The sequence below is a fragment of the Cupressus sempervirens genome, chromosome 1 (assembly GCF_028749045.1).
Source record: "Cupressus sempervirens isolate cs-2001-9-10 chromosome 1, ASM2874904v1, whole genome shotgun sequence".
NCBI classification, from domain to species: Eukaryota; Viridiplantae; Streptophyta; class Pinopsida; order Cupressales; family Cupressaceae; genus Cupressus; species Cupressus sempervirens.
Window position 1 is genome coordinate 30,811,663 of NC_143118.1, and position 13,365 is coordinate 30,825,027.

General features: G+C 34.6%; 1 protein-coding gene across 2 annotated transcripts in view; it reads left to right on the top strand.

Moving 5' to 3' along the window:
- The first annotated feature begins 231 nt into the window (after nt 1-231).
- Nucleotides 232-13,365, top strand: part of LOC149576020 (oligoribonuclease-like) — a 70,328-nt gene continuing 57,194 nt past the window's right edge. Inside the window, exons 1-2 of one of the 2 annotated variants that reach the window (XM_089816137.1) lie at nt 232-575; nt 8,151-8,285. In XM_089816137.1, coding sequence (XP_089672263.1) covers nt 467-575; nt 8,151-8,285 — 244 coding nt within the window. In that variant the 5' untranslated portion in view covers nt 232-466. The remainder of the gene's footprint in view (nt 576-8,150; nt 8,286-13,365) is intronic. The other variant, XM_089816136.1, reaches the window with a different exon arrangement.

Consider the following 13,365-nt stretch of genomic DNA (forward strand, 5'->3'; position numbering starts at 1 on the left):
TCTTTAGATCTTAAACGACAAATAACATCAACGTGCATTTGACATGAGCGGTGTATTTGAATAATAATTAACTTATTTCACAAGATTTAAGTTAATTGTCCTCTTACATTCAATTAAAATTACTCTAAATTTATTGTCCTATTATCGATCGAACCAAGTGCAATCCCTAGTAATAATGATGTTGTATCTAGCTTTTCCTTACATTGAAGAAGAGTCTCGTGCTGACACATCAAAGCGAGCAAAGTAACTTGCTTGTAAAACTTAAAAAACATACTAAGTGCGGATTTGTCAAAGGTGTTTACAGTATATGAATAGTAATTTATTTTATCTAAGATTAACGCCAACACATGAGATACTCATTTTTCTCTGTAAATGAAATTGTCCGAGTTTTCTGCAGAACAGGAGGAGGAATTTTGAAACCTTGTTAACTTCTGCGGAGGATTCGAATAATAAAACACTTCCATACATGAATAATATTTCAAACAGTTTTGCCGCTTTATCTTTGGATTCTAGTGATCCTCGGGAAGACTGCGTTCAACCCAATTTATCCACGGGTAAAGGCCGCAAGATGACGAGTAAGCCGTTAATTGCATTTCTGCAACAAATTATGTTAGGTTCTTGTTTCTTTTTACGCTTCAAAATTTGAAAAACTGTAACTCAAATTTGACAACCTTTCAACTTACAGCACAGTTCATAGTGCAGAGGCTTTCATTGAGCTGCTTCATATGAGATATAAAGCTTTTTAAAGCTAACAAACCAAATCATGTCATTCAACAGAGAACGATGCAATTTCTTTGGCCCAACTGGCCAGGGGTTCGAGTCCGTTCGCAAAATAAACGATAAAAGAAACCTTACTTTTGTTAACACCCTTCCGAAATACCATTTATCACCAAAACCCGGCCTAAGCTGTCGCTAGACCACTTGAATATATTATGTGTAATTACCACAAACAAGGCGATCTAGTTGAAAGTTGGACTTACCTGAGCTTTACGACGGGAGCCTTTTCAGGGTTGTAGTTTCTTAATTAATAATGCAAGATGCATTATAAAGCTTAAGATTTTAATTAAATTACTTCTCTTTGTGTTGGCAACTCTGATCTGGAGAACGCCCCATAAGCCCGCGGAAACCCAACATATCAAGATGTATTAAAGTTAAACCACCTCGACATAAAATAGAAAATGAAAATATCATTTTAGTGAGTTTTACGTCATGACAGATGCTTTGTGCTAAAACGCTTGCCACACACATTTATATATTTTGTTCGAATAGCTCTGTTTTCTATTTTTCTATTTTTCATTTACCGCTGAAATGCACTGTTATCCAAAATGTCGATGTTATTGATAGAAAAAGCTCCACAATTTTCTTTAAGAGCTTTGCATTTCTTTTGTGGACTGAAATGTAATGCTCATATTTGTAATTACATTGGAGTCTGAATGTAAAAATCAGAGAGAAATTGTTGTAGGTAAGAGTGTTAAGATTCTCAAAGATTGCTATTCCATTTGTATCAAATTTTCGTACCAAAGAAAAGAGCGTGAGTAGAATTGTGGTAGCTTCATATCACTTCTCAAATATTACCATCTCTTCTCTATCAATCAGAAACGTTTCGTGGCTTCACTGTTCTTCTCACACATAGCTATAAATATGTTAGTATTTTTTTCACAAATATTATCTGTCTTCTGGATATTTTTATTTCTGTCCGTTCATAGTTCATTAGTTATTGCAATTGTATTTACTATTTATGCTACAATTCTTGTAGTTAATTGTTTCTTCCTACAACAAAACTAAGTTAAACAATTGAGTGTGTCACCCATCAATTTGCCAATCACATCTGGAGCATAAGCTTAAAGACATGGTCTGTCTGTAATCATTAACAGTAGCAATTAGCTGTCATTTGTACTACAACCGACTTGTTAGCGGCTAGACAACGACTAAGCTAAACCAGATCCATCAGAAATAGAAAGAGCTGGAGATTATTACTTGATAGGGCAGTTAGAGCTAGCCTCCCCATTGCCATGATTCACAAAGTTGAGATGCTTGCTTTCTATCACCAGGCATTACTGCACCCTCATGTCAATACTCTAGCTTTTCCAGGAGCTCTGCAAGGAAAAATGTTACAAAGGTACACATTTATAGAAGCTTAGAAATTTAAATTTTCTTGATAAAAAAGTGATTCATAAAGAATAAATGTTTTTTCTAGAAATTTTAACTAGATTGTAAATATTTTTGAAAGAATCTGAGCGAATAGGCAAGTAAATATTAGTCATCTGAGTTATCTTTGCTCCAAGAGGCCTTTCTGGAGATTTGGAATGACACGAATATCCACAAACCTATAGCATGAAATAATGAAATTCTGTCTATTCTAATAGGTAATACTAACAGGGATCAAGAAGGAAATTAAGCATCAAAACCTTTGTTATAGCAGAAATAGTGAAATTTGAACTGCCACTGGGTTAGTCTTGTAACAGCTGAAGACTTGGCACCCTGTCTTACACAGCTCATCATCAAATCCATTTTCATGTGCATCAACTCCACCACAATATATAATAGGGAACTGTGGGAAGGGGCTGCAGCTATTTCTAGGATCTTCTATTAGATGCCAAGTCAGCTCCTCACTTTGCAAGTTTCCTTGATAGAAACAGATTGCTTATAGATTATCAATGCTGTTCCCAATCATCCAAGACATTTTTCTCATGACTGCTAAAGCCCTGGTATTGGTGGATTTTCCAAAGTTCTTTTAAACGTATGTCCCTTTCTACCTTCAGAGTGATGAGCATTGCCATTGTCCATGATGAAGCCCTCTTGTTATGGTAAGTGAATCAATGAAGAAATAGAGAACTAAATTGATCAAGCTTCCAGAGAACTGTAGATAACTGGAGGAAACAGGGAGTAAAATAGGAAAATAGCCTGCAGGATGATAGAGCTTTTAGTGGACATGGGCATCTTGCCTATGCATCAGAAAGAAGGTATTTAATTGAAGCAATCTATCCACACAAGGTAGCAACACATACTTAAGGATAGGTTCTTTCTCTGCAGCCATCCCTTTGTACTCTGTAATTCTTTAGAGATGAGTACAATGTTTGTTTTTCATCTGAAAATAGGAAGGCTCACGGAAATATGAGTTGAAAATGATCACAAAGAAAGGAGGTGATAAAAATACAACCAATCATTGCGTGGGACACTTTGCAATTTTCAATGGATCCTAATGGTCAGCAATTGCATACTAAATATGCAAATCCAAAATCACAGTAAATTGGAAGGTTTTTTAGGTATTCAAACTTGAAGAGACCTCCATAGTCTTTTTATAAATATCCTTCATTAGAATAATAGAAAGCTCTTCAAACATGAACTCACTAAAATTGCCAAGTGATCTTGCCAAATAAATTGGCCTAAAATAAGCTCATTTGCTCCCTTGGCTAAGTAATTGGCCACTTATTCCTGCCCATACTTATCTGAGTAATATGTTGGAAAAGGAAGATATGACTTGATTTGAGTCAGTCAGGTTCTGAGAATTTGTATTTCACTTTCCATGATGGTCTTCTATCCTTTTCTTGAGGATTCTAAGAGGCTTAATTTCAACACTGAACATTGCTTATGGAATTTGAATCTGATTTCAGCATCTGGGACTTAAGCTCATTCTGTTGGACTCACATTGTATAAAAAATAAAAGGAAAAACAGTCTTTTCCAATAAAGATCACAAGCCACTTGGACATCCTGTTAGTCACTGTTGAAACTTAGAGCTCAGAAATCAGTAATGATCAACAGCAACAAGAATAGAGCTCAAAACTGAAACAATGAACACCAGAAATATCCTGGGAAAACCCTTCGAGAATGAAGGGAAAAACCCAGCCACATAACAAAAATATATCTTTATTGATAATGAAATGTTCAATAGTACAATATCCTTTGCATGATGCAAATATATAATAATAGAAGAGACTCTTCACATGATAACTGAAAGGTCTCTTGAGATTCTTATAGCTCCTATAATTAATAATAACTCTTCGAATTTTCATGCCTCAATGCATGTGAATGACACATGTCATTACATTCAATATTACAATTTAAACATAAGTGTCCTTTTCAGCTGAGTGTAACAATAATGGTAATAACGTTCATATTTCTAGAGATAAAGATCTCTATGGCAGCTACCATCTTCAACACTCCCTCTTAGCGAGAGAGAGATCTTTGGCTGAACAGTCACACAAGATTGCAACCAAAATGTTAATGATGAAATCTTATACCATATATCCTATAAGATTCATGAAAAACTATAACAATCAATCACATTCATGTAATCACTCAACATGAAACCTTGTAACATTTAATCACATTCATGGAATCTCTCAACATGAAAAACCTGTAACAATTAGTCGCATTCATGGAATCACTCAACATGAAGACCTGCAACAATCGATCACATTCATGGAATCACTCAACATGAAGAGATTTGCAAGACTCACAGCTAAGCCTTTGTTCATGGACTCTCTCAACGTGAGCTGTCATGGAATCTCTCAACATGACATCCAACTCCCATCACAGAATCTCTCAACATGATGACATCATGGACTCTCTCAACATGATGTTCACTATCGCATAGTGAAAGAGTTATCATAGCTGATCGTACAATCTCATTTTATTGATTTCACATAAATAATAACTCATAAAATCACAATTGAAACTCTTTTCCAACACGAGTCTCAAAAACACAAATATTAGAAACATGTATAAAAGGAAGGGATACTAGAAAGACTCCTTCTCAAGAAAGAAAACCTCCCTCTGAAGCTGAACTTTCTCCCTCTGAAGATCATTGTTTTTGAGTCCTCCCTCTGAGATTGAGCATATCTCTCTAAATGAATCAATCAGCAAATTCTTCTCACACCCTGCAACTGTAACAAATATTAAAAGCTGATATCACCATCCATAAAAACTAGCATTATACAGATTTCTGAGCAATACTTAACAAATATACTTATCTCTGTAACCTCATGCAATAGAATAACAAAGTCTCACTTCGTAGCTAAAGAATGCAATCAAAGTGTTAGCACCCACGGTAGGCATGTATAAGGTCAAGCCTGCCTAAATCAGCCAACCAACTGAAGGTTCAACTCTCCAAAGAAACTCGTGGTCAGCTGGGGGATTGGGATAGGTAGCCAAAAAAATCGGAGAGGGCAACCTTAGAACAAATTCTCACTCCGTCAGGTGAGACAAAACAAATGTCCTTTGCTCTTTTACCTGTCACCCATTTCTAGCCTCGGGAAGCCATGGGAGGTCCCTCCCCTTTTCTAAAAGCTAATGCATGTGGTTCATGACTGAACAACATTGATAATTTTAAGCTACTTTTTCTCTGTCCCCTCTCTAAAGCTCGCTATATAGGCCGGTGACCATTCCAGAAGAATTAATTTGCAAAGAATGTGATTCTTGGAACTCCATCACCTCTGTAATTCTGCAGATATACACAAGTGTATCGACTGTGAGTGTTCCTTTGAACACTGACCCAAAACCTCTGCTCTCCATCTTAGACCTGAGAATGCTTGTCGCAATCATCAATTTCCTGTAACTAAACATTTTTAGAAAGGAATCAATGAACTCTGCAAGAGTTTTGCATGGATTGAAATCGATATCTCTGCCTGTTATTATGCACTCCCATGACTTCTCTTCTCATTGGTCTTTGATGTTATAAAACGTTAGTTACAAATAAAACTGGTGACTCATGGCACAAAAAAAAAAGGGATGCCGTCAGAGAATAGGAAGGAAAACTGACATTATTGAATATGACAAAATTGATATCAGACAAGGGATAAATAAAAAAAATCAAAATTGACAACCGAATACTGCATAAATAAAACCCGATAATACTTATCTGATAAAAACGTGGGGATCTGATGAGTTCTGCTTTGATATCTCATAACTGTGTGAATGAAGAAGATGATTTCATGGATATAATCGTCAGTTATAGGAAGACAACCAGTGTCGCAAGAGATAGCTCCATATAAAAAAACGGCAAGAATGTATTTGTCAAGGGCTGCCTCAAACAAGGCCTGTGAATGATGAAATCCCTACATTGAGGCAACTACTGGTGTTGCTTGTGCTTGGGCTTGTGCCTCGCACATCCAGATGTTGCAATGGAATCCACTCCATCGGATCTATTTTGCACCGACACCCGATCTGATGCACCAATCTTGGGACAAAAGCTACAATAGAATTATTTTCATGGAATCCACTTCCTCGTTGGCCCCTTCACAAATGAAAATCTAACACAAGGTGGGAAGTGATAGAACTTGACTTCACTGGTTACTATAGGTGGCAGAATCTGACAGAAGATAAATAAAGTAGCTCGACTTAAGGCCCCTTGACAGCTCTTGGTCGATCCTTTAGCGCTAGGAGAAAGACCAGCTCTTGAATCCCAAATACTAGCGTGCTGAAAACATGTCAAAAAAATAGCAGATCTGACTGCTCCATCCTCTCTGATTGAAGAAAGGACACATTCCATTTCAATATCAAGAGGAGCCCATGCTAGAATCAACAACACATCCATGGATTGGAATTTTGACAGAACCAACATGGCTCTTTTCACATAAGCAAGTACACGCTAATCAATATGGACGACCATACAACACTTCACACAGAAATCCCCTTTTTTTTTTGAAAATTGTAGAGGCAATATAAAATCCTTAGATAGGTATCCTAATATGCTGTAACCTAACCAACCTCTGATGAAACTTAGAGCTCAGAAATCAGTAATGATCAATAGCAACAAGAATAGAGCTGAAAACTGAAACAATGAACACCAGAAATATCCTGGGAAAACCCTTCAAGAATGAAGGGAAAAACCCAGCCACACAACAAAAATATATCTTTATTGATAATGAAATGTTCAAGAGTACAATATCCTTTGCATGATGCAAATATATCACAATAGAAGAAACTCTTCACATGATAATCGAAAGGTCTCTTGAGATTCTTATAACTCCTATAATTAATAATAACTCTTCGAATATTCATGCCTCAATGCATGTGAATGACACATGTCATTATATTCAATATTACAATTTAAACACAAGTGTCCTTTTCAGCTGAACTTAACAATAATGGTAATAACGTTCATATTTTCAGACATAAAGATCTCTATTGCAGCTACCATCTTCAACAGTCACCACAAGTCTGATTATCAAGATAGTAAGCCACTTTAAGATACTTTCAAACAATGCATAATTGAGTTGGATTAACTTACTTCCTAATGAGTCTATTATAGTAGTATTATTCTGAGAATGCTCCAGATTTATATTCATGTAAGGTCCTTTTAAAAGTTAATATGCATAAATATTACATGTAATGCTTTAAGTGGGTCCCGACCTTTATGGGGGAAGGCTCCAGCCCATTATAATTGCAAGAAAAAATTCTAAAAAGAAAATTTACGAAACTACAAGTGGTAGGGGATTTAGGCCACAGTCAAGATTTTATCTTGTTGCCTGTTTTTTGTCTAATATAAGTACTCCCTGAGAGCAATCATATATTGGACATCTGTTTAGTAGATTATTTTCAATTCTTCAAGGCCTCTTTGGAGAGGATAAATTTAGTCAATCTTTTACTGGAAAATTATGTTGTTTTGCATTGCAATCTACTCATAGATTCAGTTCAGCTTAGAGTCAACTACGATTGGCTGCATTCTTCAGTTTATTTTTGTAGAAGAAATTGCTTTCATGGCAATTTGAGATGTAAATCAGATCTATGAGATTTTCACAGGCAAACTTTTTTTTTTTTTTTGCTTTCATCTGGATTTTGATGTTATTTCTACTAGCATTTTTTTCTTTTTCTTTTTGAGCTAACTTTCAATATCAATCTGAAACACAATTTATAATATTGTCGTTGTTTCTTTGGTTAGACTTATTTTATTTCCTGGAAACTGGATGCAATAAATATATTTTTTTAACGCAAAATTCAAAGATTTTGCTTGAAACTCCATGGGTACCGTTAGTGTCTTTCTCTATATCATTTCTTGCCATATAGTTTGGGTTATAACCAATGGAAAGATTTGTTGTGCTGTAATTGTTCTACACAACCACAATCAAAATTAAAATTTCTCAAGATGCATCTGTAATTATCAAATGAGATATGCTTTGTCAGGATAATCTGATTGTTTTTGATCCAGAAAAGGAGAAAAAAAAAGCAAGCGCTGCAAGATCAAAGATGCCAGAGGAAAATAATTCTGATATACAGTCGAAATCACAGGTGCTTGGTACTTCTCTCAGCATGCCTCTTGTGTGGATAGATTTAGAAATGACAGGTATACTCTATTGAATCCAGTCTGTTGCCTTCTATGAAGATTTTCATGTTAGTTTTCTGCAACAACCTTTGGAATTCTTTCATATATGGCTGCAGGGATTAATGCTTTCAGCTCTGTGTCATATAAAATGCTATGTAATATTGGCATTGCAGGGAAAATTCTCTTTTGTTTCTGATGAACTAATCAGAATGTTTCAAACTGAAAATAAGTTTAATGTAGACTTTACTAATATCATTTACAAAACTTTCACTGTTTCGTATCGTTTCATTTATTTGATACACACACACAGTAGAAACCCAAAATGAGAACCCTCCTTAAAACCCTTAAAAACTCCATTAGAACTTTGTCTTCCAAGCTTGTTTGCTAAATCTCTACCCCCATAATGCAATAAGGAAATGCAAAGGAAGGAGTCTCTTCTTTAAACCTAAGCATAACAGTAAAACTAAACTCAAATATACATGCCTTCGCCAACTGATTGAGACATTTGTCTTCCAAGCTTGTTTGCTAAATCTTCATCCCCATAATGCAATAATGAAATGCAAAGGAAGGAATCTCTTCTTTAAACCTAAGCATAACAGTAAAACTAAACTCAAATTTACATGCCTTCGCCAACCGATTGGGACATTTGTCCATTTATCCCTCAAGGAAGCCCAAGCTAAAGGAATGTCAACAATGACAATCCTTTCAAAGAGTGCACTAAATTAAAAAGAAGATAATTAGAGACATTTTAATCAAGCAAATACTAAAATGAACAATGACATTGAGTGTATTAAAATAAAATGATAAAATAACAAATATCTCAAGCTATATGAAGCCCCATGGGAGCAATTAGCCAAGGCGGCATGGGAAATACACTACTTTCTAAATAACTAAAACATTTAAACTCCATTTGGGTTAAATGAAAACTTACAAGGATTTCAAAATGCTCTTAGCATCTCCAAATTAAATTGAATATATAGTTTTTATGCAAGGAAAAAGCCCAATTTAAATTAATAAGTACATAAAGATTATCAAATTACAAAATTAATTACATTGAATTAGAATATTATCACACAATGTCAACCCATTCAAAGAAGTGTGGAATAAATCACAATTTCAAGGGTCAGTGTATCCAATATGACCAAAGTCACAAGGCAACTTTACATTGCTAGAAGTCTTGTTTCTCGATGAGGTGGAAAAAAGATAGTAGGGGTGATCCAGGACTTATTTTCTCCTTAACCTTGTATTGGCTGATGCCTATAAAAGCCTTGTTCATTAGTGTATACATTAAATCTCATCCTAGAACTAGTAATTGAAATATGTCCTCATGATAATTAACACGGAGAGGTGCATCATCACAATAGACTACTCAACACACAGCCATACCATGAATCACAATGGTGTAATATCCTGGTCTATTTTAAATTCTAATGCAAATATTTTTAGGATAGAATTCAATATATTCAATTGGGGCTGTTATTAAACCTTGAAAACTAAAGAAATTATTTTGCCTATTTCTATGTCAAGGTTTAAATATTTAAAACTAGAACCTTATAAAACCCTAGGTTATTTGAATGTTTACTCAACAGTATTATCAACTTGATAGTATATTTCAAACTTCTGTATTTAACCCTAAATTTACTGATCCTACCGAAAATTTCCTTTATATTGGTAAAAAATACAATAAATCCTAATATTATTAGCGGGGTTCACAAATCGTAGATAAAATATTGATTTAAATATTTTTTCCTAATCTATAATCCTAGATTGCAAACATGATTCTTTGCTTTAGCAATGATTACTCAGACTGCACATCAGGTTCACTATTGCAAACCAAACTGCAAAAACATCTATTCCATTAATTGTGTCTATAATATATTGCAATGAAGCTAGCAAACATAAATAATCTGACCCTTTCCTTACTAAGATTTAAGTACAATACACAATGTTGTGACAATAATTGTTATAACAGCCTTAAATTGCTGTTCTCAGCTCCCACAACAATGATAGATCATGTGGAATCAGGTGGCTGAGACACACAACCAATTCCCAATGTTTCTCATTTAGATTGAAGCTGGAAACTTCCTTCAGAAGGAGCTGCCATAGCAGCAACAACAGATGACCAATACAATGCTTACCCAAGACAAAACTGCAAAATATACATCAGCTGAAGCTGACAAATAACTACTTTGAAGCTCATGTGTGACCTTCGGAGAGATTGGCCGGTAAAAGGGGTTTTGTTCTCTACCTCACAAAACCTAAGGGTTTGTGTCTTTTGGCTTCTTGCAAAATTGCGGGTTTTTGATCCTTCAATCTTCCACTGGAACACAAGTTCTTTAAGTGGTTTCAGTTAGGGTTTCTATGTGTGAAAGACTGCATGGTTTCCTTTGAAAGGATGTGTTTTCTCTTCACATCCTTCAGATTCCTGATCGTTTTCCCATGTCATCAGCATTAATGGTGTCCTTAGATCCATGAAGAAAACTTTAGAAATAGTAATCAAATTTCAATCACTGTATCAATGAAAATGATTGTTTTCATCCTCTAATGTGTAGTGTACATGTGATTCTACACCACCATTTCAGTTTAAACATTAAACAATGTCTATGAATGAGAACCATTTTGGAGAAGATGCATGGTCAAATTTGCTATTTGAACAAAGGACTTCACCCATTACCAGAATCATTCAATTTTTTTTAATGGGCTCAAATTCTAATGCAATAAAATGGTAAATTTTTTTGGACCCATTCTAGCTTGCCAACCTCCATAAAAGGTGGACAACTTTATTAGTTTGGGCCATCATTGGACATGTTATCAGCAAAATCCGAAACAGCAAAGTTGAACATAAGCGTTCACCTGTTGGATTTGAGGATGAAAATCCATAGGTTTCAGAGATTGGTGGATGAAAACCCAGAGGTTTTGAACATCATCGAACAAAACTCCAGTGGTTTCTTGGAGTTTGGAGGGGGAAACCCCTTTAAATTTTTGAGGCTAACTATCATTGAGGTTGCATCTGCACTTCAAGCTTGGTGGATTTCAGTGTGGGTATTCACCATTAACATATATTTGTGATCATTGTAATCTTTTTATTAACAAACAACCTAAGTAACAAACTTTGTAATCATTGAATGAACTATTTGAATAAAATAGTACCTTCTAGTGAGTTTATGTGTACATCTGTTTATTTTATGTGCATATTTCAGTTTTAAATCTTTCGTATGAATGTTTTGGTTGGTTTTTATCACATTATTATACATCTGAGCAACTTATGTGAATATTTGAGTTATGGGATTTATTTTAATATTTATTCAAAGCATAAATATAATTCACAAACATACGATTAATAAAATATAGAAGGTTACCATCATACATGATCACAGTTATTCCGTGTTGATAATCTGTTGCATATAATCCATTAGAGTATCACAAGGAGCCATATTATGTTTGGGCCAGACATTCCCAAAGCTTGTCCTTTTGTTCTCTCATTTCAGAACTCCATGGAAGATGGTTTCTTTTGAGATTGAAGCTGAACTTACGAGCATTTTGCAAATCTGCCTATCCCCTGTAACCTGTATCCTTTACTTATTCGACTTCCTCGCTGGCTGCTGCTGCCTTCCTGGTTACCATGCCCTAATCACTTAGTTTGCTATGGCCTGCCAGGATGTTGTAGATTAGTATTACTTTCCATCAGTTTTTATCAAGGGTAAACACTACTCAATAATTTTACTGCATATGAAGACACTATTAGGATTTGTACATATGAATCTTAACCAAATGCTGATGAAATCAAGCTCAGTTGTTAACTTCAATGGAATGATGGTGATCGAGAGTGTGCTTTGCAATCATTTTAAATGAAATAGAGACAACAAACTAATGATTTGAACCAAAAGAGAAACTTTGTCTTTGGTTTTCTAAGAATTGTTTGCAGGTTACCATGTGACGGGAGTCACATTATGATACTGAAAAAATGTCTCAAATAATAAAGAGATGCCTGAGACAAAAGCCAAATGTTTTATTTACTGTTAAATGGCATCTTTTGGACTAATTTCAATCTGTAGCCCATTTGAGTTGGTTCCTCAAAGTGAGTTTTGGCCAAACATTATTGACAATATATCTTCACTATGTTTAAATTTGCATATTAGAGTGTACATTGATCGAAAAGTTTGGGCTTAAGAAGATTTTCTTGACCAGGCATAAAATGTGTAAGTTCATCAGTAAGCAATCCATACTTCCTTGAATTTTTTTAAATTTTTTTTAGAAAATCGAAATTTGCCATAAAATCGTAGAAGATAATAAAAACCAAAAGTTATTCATCATTTTATTTGCATTTTTGATCTTATCACATAAAATATCCATCCAATCAGCCTTGATATTCCAATCATAACACTCAGGAACAAAACATATTCAAGATTTATTTGGCAATAAAACAATCGAAGAAGATAGGAGTCTGGAAATGTTGCATATGTCTACCTCTTTATTCAACAATTTGTATATGGCAACCTTTAAATGAGGAGCCAACTAAAACATGCCTTCTTTGGCTCAACAAAGTTATTGCATACCACTATACTTTTGCTAATAGTTAGGCTCAACAATAATAATTACCTATGGAGAAGTAAATTAAAGGGGATAACTATAGAAAAGATTGCCTCAAAATGTTTTCACTTAAACAAATTGATTAAATCCTAAAGTGATATTTTGGTGACATAAAGTTGATCAATTAAATTTTATCCCTTAGGCTTTTTTTATATCTATATCCAATTATATGGTGACTTTGTGGAGTAATATGAAAAGGATGTCTCTAGTGGGAGTTTTCTTAGCATGAAAGGTAACGCATGAAGATGTATATACCATATGGATAGAAGGGAGTAGTTAGTGGATGAGAATCGAAAGATCTACTGTGGCAAGGTTCACTAAGGTTCACACTATCCTTGAGCACTTTAAGATAATTGTATAGAAAATAGAAACTTGTCAAATCCATTGATAGATATAATAAACAAAACAAATTAACCATTACAATTAACTATTGCTTAAATGGAATACAAAATCATGCTATATAAATAAGAAAACATTATCTAATTATTAATAATTAGTGAGTGCAAAGATA